This window comes from Zingiber officinale, chromosome 6A (genome assembly GCF_018446385.1).
Source record: "Zingiber officinale cultivar Zhangliang chromosome 6A, Zo_v1.1, whole genome shotgun sequence".
Taxonomy (NCBI): Eukaryota; Viridiplantae; Streptophyta; class Magnoliopsida; order Zingiberales; family Zingiberaceae; genus Zingiber; species Zingiber officinale.
The window spans coordinates 30,978,752-31,003,972 of NC_055997.1; the positions used below are offsets into that span (position 1 = coordinate 30,978,752).

At 33.8% G+C, this 25,221-nt stretch overlaps 1 protein-coding gene across 1 annotated transcript; it reads right to left on the minus strand.

Moving 5' to 3' along the window:
* Window positions 1-434: 434 nt before the first annotated feature.
* LOC121996214 (calmodulin-interacting protein 111-like) lies at window positions 435-15,216 on the minus strand. Its single transcript, XM_042550089.1, has 14 exons — window positions 14,950-15,216; window positions 14,721-14,866; window positions 14,476-14,637; window positions 13,127-13,257; window positions 11,441-11,558; window positions 11,068-11,342; window positions 9,410-9,534; window positions 8,040-8,083; window positions 5,082-5,213; window positions 4,494-4,571; window positions 3,255-3,337; window positions 2,994-3,116; window positions 1,016-1,076; window positions 435-946 (listed from the first exon to the last, which is right to left on the minus strand). Exons 1-14 carry the CDS (start codon window positions 15,089-15,091, stop codon window positions 782-784), a joined length of 1,785 nt encoding a protein of 594 aa, XP_042406023.1. The 5' UTR covers window positions 15,092-15,216; the 3' UTR covers window positions 435-781.
* Window positions 15,217-25,221: the final 10,005 nt, after the last annotated feature.

The following is a 25,221-nucleotide window of genomic DNA, read 5'->3' on the forward strand; positions in this document are numbered from 1 at the left end:
TTGTGGACAGGTAGAAGGGACACATAAACATGTGAACTTTGGAAGAGAATCAATTTTGAGATGTTCACGTACCGGAGGATACACAAAAACATATGAACTTTCGAAGAGAATCAATTTTGAGATGTTTGTGTATCAGAGGATACTGAGGGCCTTTAGACAACAATAAGGGGGACCAACAACCTGACAAAGGTCCAACACCTTATCACGTCTTCTATGATTCACTAAGTATGAATGGTAAGTAATCGAAGTTTAAGGGTGTTAATTTTGAACTGGTATTTAGAAAAATATAAGTGCAAGTATACATATCCTTAAATATCTACTCAGATATGATACTTAAGTAGCTATTCTAGGACAGTATTGTACATTTTGCATACCATAAATATATTTACCTTCATAAAAAAAACAAATATAATGAACCTAAAATTCCAAAAAGGAACCATATAAACATGAACCTCTTTAGATTAATCCATGCTACATGCGCACATATTTAACAACCAATTCCCTTGCAACATAGCTATCAACGAAATTAGCAGGAAATAAATAGTTTATGATCCAGATGATATTATAACCTATGGACTAACTGATATTTGAGTTCACTGGTTGATTAAATCACTGAAAAATTGATGACTCAGCATTCAGATCTTCACTACTACTTTACATCAGTATCCTGTGTGAATAAGACCCTTCGAATAAGGAGATTCAACCTTTAGAAAAGATAGGTAGGGGCGGTTAGGCCTATTCCTCTTTATCACACTTTATGAACTCAATGGGCAATCTTCTCTCATGCAAGAGCAGAGGGCTTCCACATAAACCTGGAGCTTTGAGATACAGTGGGGGCGGCTACTAACAAAGCTTCACGGCGCTTCTCAGCACACTGAATATACTCCTCAATAGGTGGAAGTTTTAGTGTTCCTTCATCATTTTTTGGTGCTTGCCCTCTTATCACCTGCGGCAAGCATTTGCTACTTCCATTGATTGAAATATAGAAAACTAAGTGCCATGATAGAATTGATACCTTTGATGCCCAATGCCGTTCTGCTTGTTGACAGACATCCCTGATATCTCTTCCAGACATGCTACCCATCACATGAAAAAAAAAGAGTAAATCATAGGTGCAAATATTCACATAACCAGCAGCTACAAGCAATCTAGACGTGGGAAGGTCCTAATTTATCAAGGTAAAAATAATATAAATAATAAAAACAAAAAAAGAAACGTTAAGTTATTATATCATGCAGGCTATGTTGTTATCATCAGGGGATTTGGTTTCTATCTATGTAATTCTTTGTCAGGATTTGACAATTTGATCAAACAAACCTTTTGAATAAGTACAGCCTTGTTACAAAAAGTCCTTGACCAGCTTGATCATAAAGAAGTGTGGAAATTGGATATAAAATAGTAACTGCAGGGAATTTGAATAAACATACTATTTACGTTGTAGCATGGCAACTTGTTAGTAGATGGAAGCACCGATCTTTATTTAAGCATGTGAAGAAAAATGATATTTGCAATTGAGTCAATATCAGAAGTAACATAAATTATCCTTTGTGATGTAATCCATCTTCATTAAATCAACTGCAACTTGTTGGGCATATAAAAATTCAACTTTAGACCTTGCCTTCAATGAGAAACCCAAAAAATCAATAAGTAGGTACACCCTAAGTACACAGCTAATTAGGATCTTTATGAGACTCGAGCTGAAGATCAAAAAACCTCCCAATGTTGGCATCGATTGGTCAGCCCAGAATAGATGGTTAATCAAGTGGGAGCTACCAGGAAAAAGACAGAACAAAGGTGAGGTGCCTTGTGCTTTTGTTATTTGGTAATCTGGCTATCAGTTTAGAAGGCATTAACAAAATCCTCAGCACCCTAGCATGTTTCACTTCTATAGCAAGAACATTTGGTGCATGACCAAGATAAGTAAATGGGACAGGTTTAGATATAAATTTTGAATCCCTGCAATCAGAATTAGGCAAGCACCCTTGCTCTTTGTATTCCAATTGCTTGTTTTAGCACATTCCTTTACCTTTCCTTACTGTTTAGGAATATGACAGTTTTTCATCTTATAATAATCTAGTATCTTTTTCCTATCACACTTTTCCATCTGGTGCTGAAATCTTCCTCTCTTGACTCCCTCTTGTGCAATCTAGTTTTCATCAATGTTGCCCCCACGGACATAGCTGATGTGGTAAGTGGATGGAGGTTTGCCACTTGAGGTCGAAGGGTCGAATCTCAGGGCTAGCGGGGCATAAATCCCTGCAACCCGTGTAACCCCCATATCCACTTGCCTCCTCAATCATCGTGATTTATCTCCTCCGTGTTGGTCCTAGGACGAGCTAGCGGAGGTGCTGGGTCGAGCGCTTCACCTTTTTGCCACTAGTTTCATCAATGTTAAATTTGAGTGGGCGATCAGCTGTTTAAAATCTTAAACTGTTTGAAACGAGTCCAAAGTACACTAAACTTTGATCAGTGCTTCCTATGCTTGATGAGATAGGACTATAACCCAAGTCTGAGGCAGGGATTGACTCAACCAAAAAATATATTTCTTGAATTACACAAGACTTCCAGCTCTAGTATCATACTAAATTTGACTGGATACCACTTAACACAAGCTATTATTGAATAGTTCAATCTGTGCTTTGATATCCTTAACAATTATTATAAATACGGATGCCACAGCAACCATAATTCTAACTATTCCCAGATATTGAGAATGTCAGGATTGTATCATCTATGGATTTCCATGGCATAAAGGCCTCACTAATTAATGCAATTTGTAGACTAAAAATTCCCTTATAATATCAACATGGAACTATCTAATTATTAAAGCTTCTAACTTGATGACAGATTGAGAAAGGTAGGTTGTTGTGCCAGACATCCTTGTCCTGTTTTTTCTTGGAAGTACCTTTGCCTTTTCATGATTTTCCACTTGACTAAAATAGTGTAGTCCTTTGACCAAATGCACATAGAAAGCGAAAAAAATACTAAGATACCCTTCTGTAGCTGAAGCTAGCAGTAGTAATTCGGTCTTCAACAGGTGCTTTGCATATTGAGCAGCTATCTCGACACGAGTTTGTAAATCCGGTAGGGAAAACATAATGGTAGAATCAAAGCGGCTGGAAGAAAGAAAATTAAGAGTTGAAACCCAGCATGCAGTTTATAAGTATCTGAATAGCATGTTTAGACAATTATAAAAGTATGAGAGATGGCCAGATTGCAAATCCTTGCTATGGCCAGATTGCAAATCCTTGCACCTTATAAGAGCAGGATCCAGATCTTGTCTTCTATTTGTTGCAGCTATAATAACCACTTGTGTTTCCTGTTCAAAACCATCAATCTGGAAACAACCAACAAATGGGTCAACTGACTGGTTGACAAAGATATAGGGATAAAAAAATACTGTCTACGTGACCACATAATGTCTGGTGATAAGGCATGAGTTTCCCAATAAAAGGTTAGGGAGGGACCAATTTAGCAGCCTACCCTACAAAGAAAAAGGAGCAAGACTGCTAAACGAACAACTTCACGATCACACTTACACCGTCTATTTGTTCTGTAGGTACGATTTAATTGCATAGAAAAATAATGAAACACTACATACTGATATTATATACATTCTAAAGTAACCATAGGCAAAAACAAATGAGAAAAGCCACAAAGATTTGTCAGGATTTCTTCAAACTTTTTCACACAAACAATCTGGTGGAACATCACCATCCTGACCTCAGAATAAACACAAGGAAGATGAAAAAAATTCATGTGGTAATACATAATGCTCCGTTATAATGCAAGACAAAGTTACAGATATTTTTATTTTGTAAAAAGTACAGGCATTAAGTCCTGTTACTAGTAGATGACAAATGTAGCATAAACAATGTATGAAATTAACAAAGCATCACCATGAAGAGGAAAAGAAAAACATGTCTCACAATCCTTTTAGCTTGTCTAACTCATATGAACTATGAAACAATCAAGCAACAAAATACAACAAAACCCTACTACACGCCATCATGCTCATTAGTGCTGATTGTTTTAGGGATCAAAGTTTCTAATTATTTTTTCTTATGGGTTACACCATTCCTAGCTCAGTTCAACAAGTTGTCAAAACATTATTCGCCAGTGGTTTAAACCTTAGTTTAGATGCGGTATGATGCTGATAAGGAGATAGAGAAATCACATTTATTTCAGACAGGCATCTGTTTAGTTGAAATTTCACCCAACAAAAGATTTTTGCTTGCCAGTTTAGACATTTATGTGCTGGCTGTCACACACTGAAAAGATTATGAAGACAACTAGGAGTTCAGCCTGAACAAGGCTAAGCAGAAGATATCATAGTTATATATTTGTTACATCTAAAAACAGTATTCTTGATTATCAAAGGATAGCAAGGAAAAGAAGAAAGTACAAAGAAACCCATGCAAGTGCAACAAAGAATATTAAAAAGTAAAGATAATAATAGAGAAATCAACATCTAAAACAATAAATACACTAACCTGGCGCAATAGTACTGACAAAATCCTGCGGGTAGCTTCATGAATATCACTTTCTCGTGAAGTAGCAAAAGAATCCACCTGTATGAAATATGAGCATATGATGATAAGAAAATAGCTAACTTCTGAAAATTTCATAAAAAAGATATTTATTAGTTGAATAATTCACTGACAAATGAGCTCATAGCTATAGAACAGCTGTATCAATAGTAATTAAGCCAACGTTGATTCTTAACAAATCATCTGCTTCAAAATATTGAATAAGCCATTTGTGAACTATATTCATCTGTTGCAATAATTGGACTTTCATTCACCCTTTCATACATATGTCAAACAGTGACACCCTGTAAAATTTTAGCATGCATGTGGAAAGAAAATTGAAGAGAAGAGGTTCTCCAGTCTGCCTCTGCATCACACCTCAGCCTGGTTTTAAATATGCCTCAAATCTACAACAAAGAAAGTTTACTTTCTTTTGCAAGTTCATATGTTGGTAATCATATATTGTGTCAAGATTATCAACTATCATAATTAAAAGAAGTAGGTGCCAGTTTAACATGTGTAACTTATAGTCTTATACAATGTGCAAAGTACCTCATCAAGAAATATTATTGCTCCATTTTGAAGTTCATTAGCAAGAGAAAATACATTCCCCAACAGGCGCTCACTTTCACCATAATATTTTGACATGATAACTTCTAGAGGAACATATAGCAAGGGAACTCCCTGCAAGAGAAATAGTTGAAGTAAATTAAAGTATGTGAAGCATAACTATATTTAGCGCATAAAAATTTGGCCTAAAATAAAGAAATCTTCTTTCAATGAAATGTATAACAGTACTACAGTAGTAGCTCTATACTTTCCCTCAGTATAGGAATTGTTTCCACAACTTAGTTGCTACATGGTAGCTTGTGGAGCTAAACTACCAAGAAATTCTTCCCATCAACCTGCATTATCTTGACTAACTCAAACTTATCAACATATGTCTTCTTCACAAGAACCACTACAAAAAAGTGTATTAATGACAATTTTTTGTTACTTAATATCATCACTAAATATGCAGTTAATATAAGAAATAGCAGCCAGGAATTATAAGATTAGAGCTACTGGATGGGATCCCACTGGTTATACTTTATCGAGAAAAGAATCAAACAGCAGCAGTGTATATGAACATAATTGCCTTCTTGTGCAAGGAAAGAAGTACTCTATCTGATTCCCTTCTCTTAACGGTAGAGCTACTTTCATAACCAAATAGGTCCTCGGGTAGGGTATGAGTCCATTCCAATATAACCAGGCTCTGCTCCTTTTTTTATTTTTGATAAATAAAATTATCACCAAAAAATTATTTAGTGACAACTATTAATATTAATTGCGGTTAAATCCTCATCTTTTTGTAGTGAAATAATTGGATTCATAGGCTTTAAGTAATGCCAAAGAGGTAAAGTTTTGAGCATTTCACAAGATTACTAGTATAGACTATAGATTAGAATGTCATTACTCTATATGATCTAGTAAACATCAAGAAAATATGACTACGTTATATTGTTAGAGGTACTAGATTTGATTAACATGATTATTGGTCAAGTGGATTAGCTTCTACAATATTTATAGCTTTTGGGTTTTGTCATGATACAACTTGATAGTATCTTTTTACAAAATTCTATGTGATATTAGAGTCCCTTTTTAGGGTTATAGTTTTCCCATTAGGGGAAAGGATGGGAGCCTCCTCTCATCTCTTGATCCACACTCTGTCTTGCTTGTGCATGAATCATTGAAGCTCTCTCACTTGCAGATGGAAGCTCTGCATGTGATGCATACATGGAGCCACACCAACACTAGGCTGCTCCTACACTAACAAGTTACACAATGGTTAGTTGTAATTATCTATTGATTGTCGACTCATGGTGATGGAACTAGTGGAGGCAAAGAAGAAGCATCTTGTCAAGGGCATGATGGAGGTCGAATCCTCTTCTTGAGACCACCATGAGATCCACTCAACAAGCGTCATCTCTGTGTCAGCATGAGCAAACTTCATGCAGACCCACTTCCTTGTTAGAGACATAGCAACACTTCTATGTGTCACCGGATAATGCATTGCATGCATAAACAATGTGCTAGCAAGGTGCCATCACCACCTGTGCAAGCCATTGCACTATTTGATTGTGCAATATTATGTGATTCTCAATGTGCAAACCTAAAATTCATCACATGAACCTCTTTTGCATTCCGGCAACATCTCTTCAAGAGTTGCTTCACATACTTGTTCGTGTTTGAGCTACTTGCACAGGTTTATACCAGTTGAAGCAGCTCAGTCAAGTGACCCATGTCATATGAATTCAAATGTCCCATGACATTGAACCATCCGAGAGCAAACAACCTTCCTAAAACTTGAAAGCAACTCAAAACAAGAAAATGAGAGAAGCCTTTACTCTCTACACTCGTTGTGGCTATGAGGCCTTCATGTTGACACAAGCACCACCATAATTAGTCTCTACTTGTGCTCCAACAACCTGCAAAATCTAACATCATACAAACATGAGCACTACCACAAATAGCCTCTACTTGGCCCAACTACCTGCGTGCTATCAACTTATTTCATATCCTTACTCATCAAATACTATAGGGATCTTTGTGTGTTTTGTAAACTCCATAAGTTTTGTTTCACTTTCCTATGAGCATCATATTTCCATTCATTATTTTCACATTTAGATTATGTTTTTTCTTTATGAGAATTTGTTTAGTTAGTTTATGTAACAAGCTAAACAAAGATAGTGTCTATGCTCTAATTTAAGGAGAGTGTTAGAGTATCTATACTCATGTAATGATTTAATCTCATTGTGAACCAACACAATACCCTCTTTTCCCAATATCTGAAGATAACAATTTCAACTAGAGGACTATTGTAACACCCCAATTTAGTACCATATGATGAATTATGGACTAACATAGGAGCTTTACAAGGTTAAATGAATTAGCTAGTAATAGCTTAGGTTAAACATTTTAGGCTTGTGGTTGGGCCTAATAAGCTAATGGTCAATTTTACCATCTAAGTGGGTCATGACAATAGGTTGAGCAGGACTAATCATGGTGATGTATTGAAAAGGGTTGCCTGCATAATGATGTAGCAAGCATCGGACCTCACATGCCATCATTGTGAAGGATTCTGGATTAGGAGTTGATAGTTTGAGTCTTGACATGGACATCAAGCTTCAATTGGATGAGATTTTAAGACCTCAATTTAGTTCACATGCTTTATAATCTTTAGATGATTTAGCTGCTATTAGCTAGGGCTTACGCATTTTAGGGTGGTGGTTGGGCTTGACATGTTAATGGGTCATGACAACAGCAAACATTAACACCTTCAACTAATGATTCTATTATGAAAGATGCAAAGGCAAGCTTGACATTTATTCAGAAATTATACAAATAGGTAAGCCAAAAAGACCTGACTATTAGAGGGAAAAGAGTAAAAATAAGGAAAACTCAAAATATAGTATTTAAAAGAGAATTTATAAAGTCTATCTACATTAAGAACAAAAATAGAAGACATACAGCTTGTTTAGCAATTACTCGAGCAGAAGACGTTTTCCCAGTTCCTGATTTCCATAACACCAGTTTGATTTAAGTAATCAAAAATTAGAACTCAACAAAAGTAAATTAAAACATTTAATTTTTTGAGTGTGAATGAATGTATTCATGCTAGATCTTTATAAGATTTTGTATTTGAAAACATTGTGAGTTCTCCTATAGACAAGTTACATAAAGCAGTGTAAGTCAAGTTGGTAAATGATTTCCATAACAACATAATACCAACAAAAGAGGAAATGGAAACTTTTAAAATTCTCATTATGAAATGAGAATCCTAGCTTAAACACATAAAAAAAACTATAAAATCTATTAGAAAGAATGATGTTCATTTGCATCACATGCTATTGACATACACGCATAAAGAAAGAAACCAAAAAAATGTATATAGTAGAAGACAAAACCTATGAGTAAACACTTTATCACAGATAGCAACTTTTTCCCAACAACTAGTATCAATCATAGAGGAAAATAAATGCATATGGAACCACATATTACAAGTCAAAATAAACACCAATAGGAACACACTAACAGGAACGTCAGTATCTAAAACAAGTATTCAATAGAATATTCAGAAAAACGGTGTGCAAAATTTAAAAGGTTCATGCAAAATCATCCATTTAAAATATACCTTATCTAAGCATCGAGCAAATAGGTTCACACCAAACTAAAAAAAAAGTAAAATGATGAAAATTGAAAATACATGATTGATCATGGAATGAAACCAGCAATCATCTAATCTTGTATCTTCATGACATTTGATCATGACCTTCCATTTGACAAGTTCATAAACATTAAGTCAAATTTTATTTTAATTTTAATGTGAGTATTCAAAGTACAGAAAGAAAAGACATTTCTAGATTTTGGAATTTGAAATTTTGTTAATAACGTAGCCACTCATAGTGAGTAATCTACCAACTCTAATGTTGGTGCAGGTGCAAACACCATGACAGATGAAACAAAAAATATTAAGCAAATAGACGAAGTTGCAATTGAATGGTGTAACTTTAATCTGATTTATGAAATTTAATTTCTTTTGCATACTAATATTTTTTTTTCCAGAAATACAATTCCATAAGGGCATAAGACTCAATGTTTTCTATTGTTTGCCCACATGCACTGTCGCTGATATGATCCCATTCAAACTGCTTATTGGAGAAACACACTCCTTTAAGTTCAGAATTTTGGAATTGAAATAGCAGGATAATTGTTCTGATTTCTATATCTAACAGAACTGCATTACTCAACAAATTGTTCAAACAGAGCCTAATCAGATCTATAATACTAGACTTATTCCAAGATAAGAATGAATATGTATACACAAGTTGAGAACAGACCTGGAGGCCCTTCAAAAAGCACAGCTCGTGGTCGATTAGATTCAAATTTACAACGAGTTCCACGAGCAATATCGTCATATACTTCAGGGCGTTGCAATGCCAGCAGTATAGAATCCTCTATTTCACTGCAAGATCCAATCAGAATTGGGTTGATAAATGTAAAATGCATTTAAAAAAGTACTTTGTCTGATAAATAAAAAGCATCATCCGACTAAGTTTTACTATGAGCTCAGACAGCAGATACTATCAATTAGCTTCAACACATTGCTTCCAATAAAAGGAACGAAGATAAATACAAACTGAGGTTTTTAGCAAGGTTTATAATTTTTGTACCCATAATATTTTTTATATCAACACAGGATGGTACCATCTTTGATGCAGGAACACATCCTAAGTAGTTATACACTTATACTGATGCATCCAAAGGAAGCAGTTCTCAATCATGTAGCGGATTGGAATGTGGGACTACTCTGGACAAAAATTGAGATATTTAAGAGTTAAAATGAGTTTAAGGTCTTTAGACTCTACAGATAATGAGACAGACTTCTGAGATCTTGTGAGGGGGATGAACTGAGTGAGATAGCTCACATGCATACAAATAGTTCAACATAGGGTGTATACCAGGAAGTGCACAGTATATATATATTCGATGCAATGCCTGATCCTGTCTGCTACATTACACCAAACTAGCTGTACCTCTTTGAGCTGAGTGTTTCTGATGTGTCAGAATATGCTAATCCCACTATAAATCCCTGAAAAGGATCAATGGATTTCAACTGAAAGCGGTGTTTGATCCTAGGTAATTGGTGCACTAATGGTCTGTTTGCACCTGGTGAGAACTCTGTATTACAGTAGATAACTTTAAATGTGTATATGAAAGGTGAAAAAAAAATCCTCAAGTCATAGCTTAGATAGATAAACCATTAAAAGAACCCAGCAACACAGCGTCCTGCACTGCTACTACATTACACAAAAACGAAAACAGATCAACATCATAATTCATATGGTTGAAAAGGAATTTTTTTTGGGACTTTATTATTAAATTGGGCTCATCTATATAGAGGAAGCAGGTTTGGAACATCATATCAAGCTGTGTTTGTTATCACTATATTAATCTGTCTCTCTATTTGAACTCCAAGAAAGGTAATGCCACTATTAATATTCAAAACAATTCAATCATTTTGGTAACTAATATTTTCTTTGATCTTCCTCCACCCCTCAATACCACCTTCCCCTATAATAGTTCAACTCCTCTAACTATAGAATCTATTTAGTGCCTTTGAATATGTCCAAATATCTGAAACCTATGTGTCATTTCATCATCTATTAGAGCTACACCTAATTCCTTTTGTATGTTAGTACATTTTATTTTATCCTTCAAAGTAACTCCACACATCCATCTTTCAGATATCAATATCACTTTTTGTTGAAATCCAAAATATCTAAAATCAATAGTGTTTAATGTTAGGAACAATATAGACTTGTAAAACATGAACTAATCTAATATAGAACCTAACAATTAGGACTCCCTTCCGAATGGTAGTTGGCATCATATCATCGGAAAAGAATTCTAAACTGGTTTCTAAAAGAATTAGAACATGAAAAAATAAAAGTTCAATTGACATCATAGATGAACTAGTATGTATCTCGAGACCTACCGTTTTTGCTCCTCATATCCTGCAATATTGTCCCACGATATTGAGCCATCACCAGAGACACCTGAAGTTCCATCATGTCCATATACTCGTACTCCCATGGCCTCTAAAGCAGAGAATTTTTCAGTGTGTTTGCTGTAATTATAGCCTCTCTTGGAATCCTTTTGCTCCCTTGATGATTTTTTGGGATCACCTTTCTCACCAGCTAACTTTAATGCACCAACGACAGTATCAAGCTCAGAAGCACTGAAACTACCTTGCTTAATGAACTCAATCTCCTAATAACAAATAGTTAAAATAGTAACTTCAGAAACAGAATACAACTTAAAGAGGTGTACAAGCACATAAACCAAGTCTAGGATCACAAGTAACTGACACAATGCTCAGCGTCCAATCGGGAGCCAAAAATCAGGATGCAGAGATCATTGTCATTCTTTTCTCCGGTAACTTCTTTCATTGCTGAAGGACTAAGGGTTATTTGCCATGCAGCTGCACTGGTATAAAATAAGTATAAAAAAAAAGGAGAAGAAATGTGATTTTACAAATATAAAAAAATGCACAAGTTTTTGTTTAACCTCTGGCTATATCACGCATCAAATAATCGCAAAAAGAGCATGAGTATTAGAAAGTCCAGTAATGCTGGGTTTTGATCAATTCAGATACAAAAACCAATATACTTTTGGGAATGATGTTATATAAATTGTAACAATAACAACAATCAACAAATTGAGTCCCAACTATTTGGAGTAGACTGAACAGATAGTAACATAACATTGAACTCTCATAGGTTATGTCTCTATTAATATCCAAACTTTTAGGTTACTTTGAACTGTATTGTGTTGAGTTTTCTTTGATTTCTTTCTACTGAATTAATCAACATATCTGAAGACTATTGGAAACTTTCTTGAACAATAAATTCAAGATATCTAAGAATCTTACTTGTATGAATTTTTTTATCCATCCAACTTAACTATCCTCTAACTTCTTCATTTCCTAGCACTTAAGATATAGGTTATATGTTGAGTTTTGTTTCTAATTAATTTAAAATATTCATTTCTAAAATTTCTCTACACAGTTAAACCTTTAGGTTTATTTTATCTAGAATATCATCAATTAGGAATATGCCAAAAATAACATAACTAAGAAATTTTATTTTGAATATGATTAGTACATTCATTTTAGTACTTCTGGTATTTGCTCTCTTTAAATACCCCTCCTTACCCATGTCAAGCAGTTAGCACAACCTCAATAAACTATGGTGAATTCAACACCTACATCTATTGATCTCCCAGTTGCTAATGTTGGATTTATGGTGCCTTTGGTTTGCAAGAATAACAATTTTGAATTTTAGTTGATTTTTTGGTAATTGTCATTTTTTAGGTGTAAAGTTTGATATATTTGAATTTGGTTACATTTTAATGTGTATCTTCTAGTTAGATAGTCTCTCCAAAATGAGAGTTTTAGGTAATTGGATTAAAATTTCTAGTTTAATAAGATTTTATATTCTTAAGTTGTAAGGAACTTATTTATAAAATTGTTTGAATCTTTTAGGTAAGTGCGTATTCTGTTTGCTTAATCTTATTTTCCAAGTTGAATTGGGTCAAAGACTTTAAAAAGACCTGAACTCTCCCTCTAGTACCCATCTTTTCAATTAGAAAAACTTCTCTGCTTGATGAAATTTATTGCGAAAGTGTAGCGCTTTGTCTCCTTGCAGCCTGGTGTTGCATCACTGATGGATTTTGAACTAACATGACTATAGTTGTCATATTCACCTAGTAAAAAATTAAATCAGAAAGAACAAGCAACCTAGGCATATTAAAGGAAAAATAAACTTTGCTTTAGGATAGATCATGTGGTTGGATACTTGGATTGCTAAAAAAGTTAGATGATTGAGGCAAAGCATCCTATCTATGAGAATGCAGTGAATACAAATAACTCCATCAGTGATTTTGAGCTACACCACATTTACATTATATTCAAGAATAAAAGAAAATATGATTGCACTTGCACTGAGTGGATCTAACTTCTAAGATTTAGGAAATTTGGATATTATTCATCAAACCTATCCCAAGCACGTAATAACATTTCTGCACCACCACCATTGGTCTCAGGTGAGAAACCAAGGTTCTTGACAATATCCACAATCAGGTGTGACCACTCACATGAAGGGGGAACTTGGAACTTGAGAGTGACCTGGGAATTAGGTACACAGATAATAAGTTGTAACCACAATGGTGTGGCAAAAATGAACACAGTTTACATGTTGATTCATTGTTGAGAAATGCTAAAGAATCTTCTTAAGAATTGCATAAACCACAAGCTATTAAATTGACCAAATCAACCTAAACAATGTACGATTTTGCTGGGAAACCATAACAGCATAAAAAATAGCCTCTTTTAAGCATCTATTCATGATGAATGCAAATTTCAAAAAAAGAAAAAGAACTAATCAAGCTCCACCATACAAAAGCATGCCACAAATAGGCACAAATACACAGCTATTGGTAGCAAATATATGACAAGTACATTATTTTTGAAGAAAGTGGACAACATATATTGTGTGCTAATATGATACTAAAGTTGTATTACAACCAAATAAAGCAAACTAGAGATTTTTGTTAATTGTTAGGCTCTGCAGAAAATGTTCTCTGAAGGAGCAAGCAATTAATTTTGAGGCACGTTCTATGCTAAGGGATATACACAAGTATATTGAATTGATGATGGCACATTTTCCTCACAGCAAAGGCCACATATTTTTGTTTACTTCAAATAATCAATTTTAATAGCCGTTTAGACATCAGGATGGTCTTATATGATGATCTATTAAAGCTAGTCTGAAGTCTGGATAAAAAGTGTGTAGTGTAGGGGCACTAAAATGGATAGATTAATTGATTGCTCAATCAATACTAACGCCAAAAATTGATGCTTCCACAAGTATCAAGTAAATAGTCCAGTGGAACTTGAGCAGTCCACATAACCTCAAAACCTAAAGGGTATTAGGAATTCCTAATTACTTCACATAACCCCTTCTCAACTCCAATTCCCAATTACTTCACATAGCCCTTTCTGAAGTTTTAAATGAATCTTCATCAGCAAAGTCTGCCCAAAAATAATAATAACAAATAAATATATATAAAAAAATACAAGTTACCAAATGAACATTATGTTGTCCAACAAATAGCCTCCAAAGTTGAAATTAGAAGCAGTTACAAGTTAACTACTCTCGTCTTAGGACTGTGTTGATGGAAGGCCAGATAATGTAAGGGGCAATTCGTAATTCATAAGAATCATAATGATAAACAAAATAAATTACTCAAAGTTCAAACAAACAACGGACAAACACATCAGGTTAACAAGCAGGGAAGAAACTCAATATTGAAAATAACTATTTGAGAAGAAAAAACATAAAACCTTTTGGCCCTTTACAGAAAGGTAGTAATGAGGGTACGACCCATTCTCCATCTTTTTTGTTCGCAGTAACTCTTCCAATCGTTGCCTTTCTTGACTGGCCATTTTCTTTACTTCGTCGGAGTTAGTAGCGGAATGCGTCACGGCGGGGCGATATTGATCCTCCTATCTCCGAATCAAAAGCATATATGAACAACTCGAAACCGAGAAGCCAATAAACAGCCGACAAAAAAAAAAAAGGAACAAACCTCGTTGGCATCAGCAAAAGATGTCCGTATCGTTCCAGCACCAAAGGCACCCATCAACAAGATGGCCGGAAGAAGCGAAGAGTGGTCAAATGACCATCTGGATCCCGATTCAAATCGCATACCTGAAATAGTCTGGTAAAGCACACCTGCATGAAATCGAAGTAGACAAGTAGAAATTTAATAAACCAGAAGAAGCCCACAGGAACTAGAATTACAGAAAGGTTCTTACTCGAGGGCTCAACAGGATAGGAGCGAAGGAAACGGCAGGCCGGACGAGAGACCGAGTTCGGTGGATTGGAGACCCGAGAAATTTTCGTCGTCGCCTTCGAGATCACCGCGGCGGCGGCGACGGCTCTCACTGCCCGCCGCATTGCTGACTGTTCGCGAGAGATCACTTGCAAGTTGGAACTTGGAACAAGCACCGAACGAGCGACCCCTCGTCCAAGAAACGAGAAGGCGGCGATAGACGTCGCCAGAATTTCATTCTCCCCGTGTCTTTCACGAAAATGCCCAATAGTTTGTAAATCAACATTTTACCCCCTGTAGTTTCGATCAAATGTCAAAAATGCCAAAATGTTTAGTTCGTATAATAAAATTACATAAATATAGTTATTGTTAGAGAAAATTGAATAAGTATTCTTATAATAAGAATATTATAATGAAAAAAATTGATAATCTCAGTTAACCTCATTAATTATCTTTGGGGTGATCGATCCAATCCATGAAAGTTTTCTATCGACCATCAAGGTAAATCAGGAAGCGCACGCGGTGACTAGTCAGAAGCCTAGCATCTTTTGATTACACTCCATATTTGAAAGAAAAGCTGAGGTTTAAACCATAGGTGTCTGGGAGATAACCTATCTGGATGTCCAAATTCTATATAACGAATATATAAAGAATAAATTTTATAAGAATAATTTTTTTAATTGATCTTTATCGTCCAAATTCACCTTATCCACTTTAGTATATTAATCAATGCTGACCATACAGGTTATTTAGTCATTTAGATCATCCACTTACTCAACTCATTTAATATATGTAATAAAAATTTATTTATTTGAAGATTTTAAAAAATAATTTATTTTAATATTTTATTAGATTACCTTCAATTACACAATCAATTATACAAAACAATAATAATAATAATAATAATAATAATAATATTATTATTATTATTATTATTATTATTATTTAAATTCTACTATATTTTTACGTTTTTCTTTATTTTTTATTTTTTATTTTTATTTTGTTTTTTTTATTTTGTTTGTTTTTTATTTTTTTATTTTTTAAAATTTTTTTTATTTTTAAAAGTTTTTTTTACTTTTTTGTTTTTAAAAAAAAAATTTATGTTTTTATTTTTTTACCATTTTTATTATTTTTACTTTCTTTTAATTTTTTTTACATTTTTATATTTTTTAAAATTTTTAAATTCTTTTCTCTTTTTTTTTAATGTTTTTTATTTTTTTAAAAGTTTTTTTACAATTTTTATTTTATTATTATTTTTTATGGTTTTTTATTATTTTACATTTTTTATTTTATTTTTTATATTTTTCATTTTTTTCTTTATGTTTTTCTTTTTTGTCACATTTTTCTCTTATCCGATGGTATTTTGGGTAGAAAAAATTTGTTAACCCCGAAATCAAGAAAAATCTTAGTTTTCCGAGGTTTTCCGATTTCTAGTTGCATGCCCCTTTTGCTGACGTGTCAGACATGAAACATTACTCGAAAATCATCGACTACTTAAACCAAACAGAGTTTTTTTTGTTGATAACCTTGGATGGATAACCAAGGTTATCAAGAATAACCCTCAATCAAACGCACCGTAAGGGTGCGTTTGATTTAAATTATCATATATAATTTTGGTTATATGATTATTAGATAATCACATAATCAAGATTATGGGGAATAAAATATAAGCAAATGTTATTTTGTTCAACTTAGGTAATGCAACAAAAATTTATTATTTTTCTTTGTTTATATATATATATATATATTATTTTTTAAATTTTTATATATTTTTTAAAAAAATCTATTTTTATTTTAAAATTTTTTTTACATTTTTTATATTTTTTTACGTTTTCCTTTTTTTATTTTTTACATTTTTTCTAATTTTTTTATGTTTTTTCTATTTTTTTAAAATATTTTAATATTTTTTACGTTTTTTTATTATTTTTTTACGTTTTTTTTATGTTTTTTCTATGTTTTTTTTTTACGTTTTTCTCTTATCGAAGAGTATTTTTTAACCCCGGAATCAAGAAAAATCTCAGTTTTCTGAGGTTTTTCGATTCCGGGTTACATGTCCCTTTTGCTGACGTGTCAGACATGGAACATCACTCGAGAATCATCAATTAACTAAATCAAACAAAGTTTTTGTTGATAACCTTAAATGGATAATCCCAACCAAACACACCTTAAAGGAGAATGACATAGTAAATCAAGCATGCTGATTTTTAAAATTTTCATTCCGCATATCTAATTTTTATACCCTTCATTTTTTTACTACTCTAATAAGTGTTACTTCTTTAAATATTTACTCATTGATTTAAAATTTTCTCAATTCACGTTATCAAATTCAAATTCAAATTCAAATTCAAGGGCATAGATACATTAAGAAGACTTTGTTGTCTGCATTGATTTTTGTACTCATGGAACTATGTCTTATATTTGAATTCGATATCACAAATTAAGAGTAGTACATTTTTAAAATTATAAAGATTTGATAAAATTTGTTAGGATATCGAAACTCTCCTAATTTAAAAAATATTAAATTTTTAAATGGTGTAGGTCAATCATTCAATTTTATTTGAAAAGTGACTCATGAATCTAAAGAAATTTGTATCATTTCATATATATATATAGAAAGAGAGAAATTTTTTTTTAAAATTTGCAAAAACTTAATAAAATTGGTACAAACTTATTAGAAAATCTGGGATAATAATATTTACTAATTAATACTATCAATATGTTTCAAAGATCCTTCATTTGAAAAATATCAAAATTATAAATTTTTGAATAGTATAAACCAATTAATGAATTTTGTCTGAAACTTATTAATGAATTTAGAGAACTTTGAATTTCAAATCAAAATTCATGTATTTATGAAAATCTTATTAATATATTTATGTTTTCAAATTTGAATCCGATAATATCGATTGAGAATAATGAATTTTTAAATGGACAAAGCAGAAAATAAGAGAGGGAAATTTTTTAGAACAATGAAAGGAGAAGGATATTAAAAAAGTTAAGTAAGTTAAATGGAAAATCCAGAAATCTACACAAGGAATAAAATGACAAAGGGGAATGGATATACAGGGGTGAATCTTCCGAACCCAAAATTTCTGGTCCATCCCTGGATCACATATCCCATATAAAACTCTCCCTCACGTGCAAAGCGCGTGCACGCGTCAATGCACAAAGAAGCCCCAAAAGCCCTAGTCTGTCGAACTCTCCTCCCTCCAGCGTCACCTCCCTCCGGCTACCTCCACCGTCTTGCTGCCTCCCTTCGATGGTGTCGCCCTCTAGTGTCGTCTCCCTCCTGCTGCCTCCCTCCAACATTACCAACCTCCAGCGCCCGCGGCGACCTCCCTCCCACAGCCTCCCTCCAGCAGCTCCCCTCCCGCGGCCTCCAGCGCCCGCGACGACCACCCTCCTGCAGCCTCCAGCGGCCCCTCCCGCAACCTCCAGTGACCTCCCTCCCGCTGCCTCCAGCAACCTCCCTCCAGCGACCTCCATCCGCCTCCCTCCTGTGGCCTCCAGCGACTTCCCTCACCTCCAGCTGCCTCCCTCCCTGGATTAGGTAATGGTGGTTGAAAACTTCTCATATCAGTTAGTTACAAACCTGAATTTTGTTTGCTTCGAACATTATTTAGTAGCACAACAATAATTCTATTTTACCTAAATTGTCTATATTTAAAATTTGATTTTGTATATACAATTTGAGTATTGTTACTTGAAATTTGACATAAAATTATTATTTTTAGATGTTTCTTTTGTCGTTGTTTATAGAGAAGTTGGACATACAGAAATTTTACATAAAATTGTTGTTTTTAGATGCTTCTTTTGTCACTGTTTCTATAGACTTAAATTTGTTGTGTTTTTTTTCCTGCTAGATCAAAGTAATTATCATGGAGGGTGAATCTATGAGTTGTCGTCATTTGAATTTTGAATAAAATGAAGCTAGTCAGGAAGGTGACTTTGATGTTATTGATGAAGGTAATAAGATTCATATTGGCTTGTTTGATTTTATAGACTTAATATATCGAATTTTAGTTTTTATACATTTTCTTTGTTTGTTTGATTTTATAAGCTTAAACATTGAAACAGATTTGGATATACCATAAATGGGGTTGGAATTTGATACAGATGAAGATGCATATCAATTTTATTTGGCATATGCTAAAAAAGTTAGATTTGGCATAAGGAGAGATAAAATCCACAATGATAAATCAGGTAAATTACTTGATAGAGTTTTTTATTGTTGTGCTCAAGGCAAAAAAGGAAAAGACAAACAAGATCTTTATGTCAAAGTAAGTCGTGATGAAACTAGGTTTGGTTGTAAGACTAAAATGAAGATTAGTAATCGGAAAAAAGCAAGTTTACTGCGGTGTAATTTGTTAAAGAGCATAATCATTATCTCTCAAGTCCAAACAAAACTCATCTCTATAGAAGTCATAGAAATATATCTTTTTTTGCAACGAAACAGATTGAGATTGCAAGTGATGTGGGAATCCCCCCGAAAGCATCTCATGATCTTATGGTGAGACAAGTAGGTGGGAGGGAGAATTTAGGATTTATTTCTGAGGATTACAAAAACTACTTGCGATCCAAAAGAACAATAAATATGAGAGTTGGGGATATAGGGTGTGTATTGGAGTATTTACAAAAAATACAGTTTGATGATCCTAATTTTTTTTATGCTATTCAAGTTGATGAAGATGATTTGATTACTAATATTTTTTTGTCTGATGCTAAGATGAGAGCTGATTATGCTAATTTTGGAGATGTTGTTTGCTTTGACACAACTTACAAAAAAAACAATGAAGGTCGGCCAATTGTCTTGTTTGTGAGTGTTAATCATCATAAACAATCGATACTTTTTGGTGCTACTTTATTATATGATGAAACTAGTTTGACTTTTGAGTGGTTGTTTAATACATTAACTAAAGCTATGAGTGAGAAAAAACCAACTACTATTCTTACAGATCAATATGCAGCAATGACAAAGGTATTAGCTTCTAGATGACCTGAAACACATCATAATTTGTGCATTTGACATATTTATCAAAATACCGCCATACATTTGAGTGGAGTTTTTTCTCAATTTAGATACTTTGCTAAAGATTTTGCCTCGTGTGTATATGATTTTGATGAAGAGGAAGATTTTATTTCAGCATGGAACATGATGTTGGCCAAGTATGCACTTGAAGACAATGATTGGTTAAGACGCATGTACAACATAAAAGGTAAAATGGGCTTTAGTATATGGACGACAAATGTTTTGTGCAAATATGACTACAACCCAAAGATGTGAGAGCATGAATAGTATTGCGAAAAAATATGTCACTTATAAACACAAGTTTTTAGACTTCTTCAATCACTTCCAAAGACTCCTTGATGATCATTGATATGAGGAATTAAAAGCTGATTTCAGATCAAGTACAACAGTTTCATATTTAATGTTTCCAATTGAGATTTTAAAACATGCTAGTGAAATTTATTCTCCTAAGGTATACAAGTATTTTCAATAAAAGTGGTGCTTATTGTTGGTGCGGTTAGCACTAACTGTCTAAATCAAATTTTGATGAATGTCAAAGTAGGTTAAGTTAGGTTCATTGTGATTTAACACTTTGACCAAGTGTGAAGGAGAAGCCCAGATAGGTTGAAGGGCTGATCGGACGTCTGGCACGAAGTCCAGACGGGTCGAAGGGCTGACCAGCCGTTTGGCAGGTAAGTTAAGGTAAGTCACTGGAGGGGAGTGACTGTGATGACGCGTTCCTGGGAAGGAAACTTAGGCGTCAATCCAACTTAGAACCATTTCAGAACTCTAAGTTGAGATCTTGATTAGATTCTGGTCTCGCGGTAAGATAGAATCTAATTAATACTCTGTTTGTTTATTATAAATGTGCTAACACCTTGTTTTGCAGGGTAATATTATTTGCATTTTACCTCGGACTAACTCTTTCTTGCAGGAGAAGGGCTTTTTGGAGAAGAGTGGTCCAGGCACTCGGAGTGCAAATATTATCTACTCGTCACTTTATCACGTGAAGCTTCATGGTTGGCTGGGCTACGTCACACTCCAAATGCGCGGAAGGAATCTGGGTGCCCGGAGCCTCTTATATAAGGAGGGTGAGCCCTGCAGCAAAGAACAGCTCACAACAAGACCTTCCAATGCTTGCTCTGCTATGTTGTGCTCCTGCGACGCTGAAGCTTCTCCGAGAACGCGCTCTTTCTTTTATTTTTATTATTGTCGGTACTTCATCTCTTTTAGCATTTCATGTACTTTCAATTTGTAAAAACTTATTCGAATTGCTAGTGGATTGTCCAACGAAAGTACTCAACGAGTGCGGGTCTTGGAGTAGGAGTTGACCAAGACTCTGAACCAAGCAAATTGGTTATTGCAATTGTTAGCATTGCTCTATTTTTGTTTTTCCGTTGCGTACTCGCTTGAACATTTTTCGATCGATATTCACCCTCCCCTCTCTATCGACTTTCATGATCCAACACTTATCTCATGATTCTAGTCTTGAAATTTGTGAGGATGTTGATACATTTACAAAATATTAAGTTACTCCTCACAAAAAGAGAAACCATCATATAGTTACACTTGATAAGAAGTCTGAAAAAATTGAGTGTAGTTGTAAAAATATGAATTTACTGGAATTTTATGTTCTCATATTCTGAAAATATTTATGTGGAATAATATCATGAAGATCCCAAGTCAGTATGTACTGAAAAGATGGACAAGAAAAGCAAAAATTGGATATTTTGGAGTTAATGATTCAATGCCCAACAATGTTAGTTTGGATCCAAAAGTACTTCAAAACATGTGATACAGAGATTTGTGTGGGTTGAATGTTCAGTTGGTTACCAAGGTAGCAGAAAAAGATGACCCTTACAAGGTTGTTAAAGATGTTATGTTGAGCTTGTGTAAGATGATGGATGATAAGTTACAAGTTAATGAATCTAATATCCAACAATCAAAAGTGAGCCAAGAATCTTAGGAATTTTATTATGGTGAAGGGAACTCTACTAGAGTGAAAGGAATTAAAACCAAGAAGAAAACAGTCACAGGTAAAAGATTAAAAGGTGGGTTAGAGAAAATTTCAAGGAAAAGAAAGGCATCGAGTAAAACAAATCAAACTTCAACGATTGTAATGGTTTCTACTCCATAACTTCCAAATTTTTATTTATTTGATATTATTTGTTGTTAAATTTGAACAACTTAAATCAGTCTTTTTTTTTGTATACACAGGGTGTAGATCAAACTATTTCTAGCATAACCATCGTAGAATGTGACCGGATCAATCATCAAGTTGGTATTTGTTTGACTTATGTTAATCTAAGAAAATTTATGTTACAACTATCTAAAACTATATTTTATTTTTTTATTTTAGCCTATAAATTTCGTACCAACAATTGGTAGCTCCGTTGATAGTGTTAGTATGACTGAGACTCAATTCCCACAATTATTGGCATCACAACTTTCTTAGGTATTTATTTTTAATACAAGTTCACAATCTTTCATTAGATGACCTAATTTAATACTGACCCAACATACTACCAGTGAGGTCCATTCATTATAAGATGACATTTCAACTTACTACCAGTCCACTTTCCTTGTCCCTTCTTTATATCATTCACTTCCTGTTGGTATTTATTTGGTTTTTGCTTGCTACCTGGAAGGCAGAATTGACTAGTATAAGATTTGGTTTTTGCTTGCTACCTACTTGTCAGCATTGTTACTTCCATTTTCCTTATTGCTGCACTGATTGCTACCCGAATTGCTTTTCACTGATGTTATAGTTTAGAGTTGAGTATACACTTGATAATGCTTTATTATTATGTCATAGGTGCATCAACCATCTCAACTTGATTATTTTCCAACAAATTACCTAGAATAATGCTACAAAAGGTATGGTGGCTTTGTTCCTTCGATTTGGTGATTAAAGTGTGTATGTAATACTATAATTTCAAGTATTGTGCATTTTGTATGTTTTTGTAAAATTTGAAAGCTGGAGATTTTTGATGGGCTGGATTTTGTGAAAACTTATGGATGAAGAATCAAAATCATAGTGGAGCTAGTTTGAGTTTACTTCTTTAGTTTAACACTAAAGTTCATGTTGATTTGTTTGTAAAGATTTGGCTTGGTTGTTAGGATTTTAGTGTGAATGTATTGATGTAGAATTTTCATTTGATCTTGTGATGATATTATTTTATGGTGATAAGTGGATGAGATTTGGTGCATGGCTGGCATTTGGTTGGTTTTGCTATATGGTGATGTATTTACATTAATTGGAGGATTATATTAATATTTGTAACTTTTTTGTCACCCAAAGTTGATGTATTTGTCCACTTCTGAGATTTTTGATTAAATGAATAGGGAGCTGTTAATGTTTTGAGCTGCTTGGTTGGACAAACAACCTGCTGAATTTTGATTAAATGAATAGAGAGTTGTTGCTGGAACAGATGGTTCTTTGGGAGGCTACATTCTCTATCATCCTTTGATTTAATCATCCTTTGGGAGGCTACCTTTTGGATTGCAGGTTATAGCATGAAATGTAGAAGTATCCGTCTCTTGGATTAGGTTTTTCTTTTTTTTTTGGAACCTTAAGGTTCCAAAAAGGTTTGACTATGAACTCCTATTTATTGCAGTTTGAGAACATGGCAGTCTGATTGCGAGCAACCTTGTGTAAAAAATCTAAGCATGCATGCGCAGGTAGTTAATAGACAGGAAGAAATCATAGCAACTTCCATGTAAAATAAAGGGCACTCTCGGAGTTTGAAACTATTTCTGTTCTACTTGCCTAAAATCTCGATCATACAAACATTTCGATATCTTCCCTGGTATCCATTTGCAATCATCCAAATTTGTTGAACCATCAGAGCTCTTCAAGCAATACAATTGATGTAGATCAATAAGCCTCTCCATTGTATACTTCTTTATAGTCAACTAAGGGATGATTACAAAACAAGAGTTCAAATCAGGAAATCAACATTAAAAATCAGTAAATAAGCATTAAAATAAATGGAATACAAATAGATTGATCTCGCAGATGCTCAACCACAAAACTAGCTATCTCCATTGGAATTACTTTGAAAGAATGACAAGCCACATCATAAATTGCAGCAACAACTTTTTTTCAAACTTTCTCATCATAATCCAACACTATGTCAAAAAGTGCTTTTGGAAAAAATAGCCATCATATTTCAATACCATCAAATGTTAGCAAAACATAAGTTAGATGATAAAAATGATTAACTACTGTCAGATACTTGAATCCTTGTCTATGTCGGATAGTCGTGCATGGGTCTGAGTAACATAGGTTTCGAGATCAATTACTGGAACCATGACCATTCCATGAAGTCAATGCCATTAATACAATGTCACAAGCGTCACATAAGCATCACACCATTTAGAATTACATCACAATATCAAATTACATCAAAAAATAAGTTACATCAACCACATACTCATTATCACAATCCAAGTACATACAACTACAACGATAGCAACTCTAAATTTCCTATTCAATGAACATATTTCATCACTCAACTGCATTATTATATGATTGTTGTTCCCATCATCCAGAACATCCTTGTATTCAACTCTATCCTCGTAACTAGTACATTTCTTCAATTCACTAATCTCCAATTTTAATTTGTTATTATTCTTCTTCAACTCATTAATAATTATCTTACTTCTCTCTGACGGTTCTGAGTCATACCATAAGAAGAAGTCACATCCCTTTGCTGAATTTCAAATCAACTTAATCAAAACCCAATAATTAAAAAACTCATAATACCGTGTTGATATAACAAAAATTTACTCTATATTTTGGACATGAAAAAAATCACCTTCTAGGATTAGATTATGTCCATGATGTTTAGAGAGTAGCTCGTAACTCACAATTACATAATATGTGGGGAGCTTCACATTGCTCATCGTTCATACGTCGTCGAGTGAAAGATGATGCTAATGAAGAGCCAGATGTCATGACTTTTTTTCTTGTACCTAAACAATACCAATATGTGAAAAAGACATAAATTAGATTTAGGTATGTAATTTTCGACGAAAAAAAGCTAACAATGGCCTTTAAGTTCAAGTGTTAAACTCAATAACTCATAATCACCCAAACCATTTGATAGAACTCTCTTTACTAATGAAAAATCCTGATGCAAGATAATTAACCATTCCTATCAAAAATCCTCAAGAACTTCTTATTTTTGAACTCTTATGAAGAAGTCACATCCCCTTTGCTGAATTTCAAATCAACTTAATCAA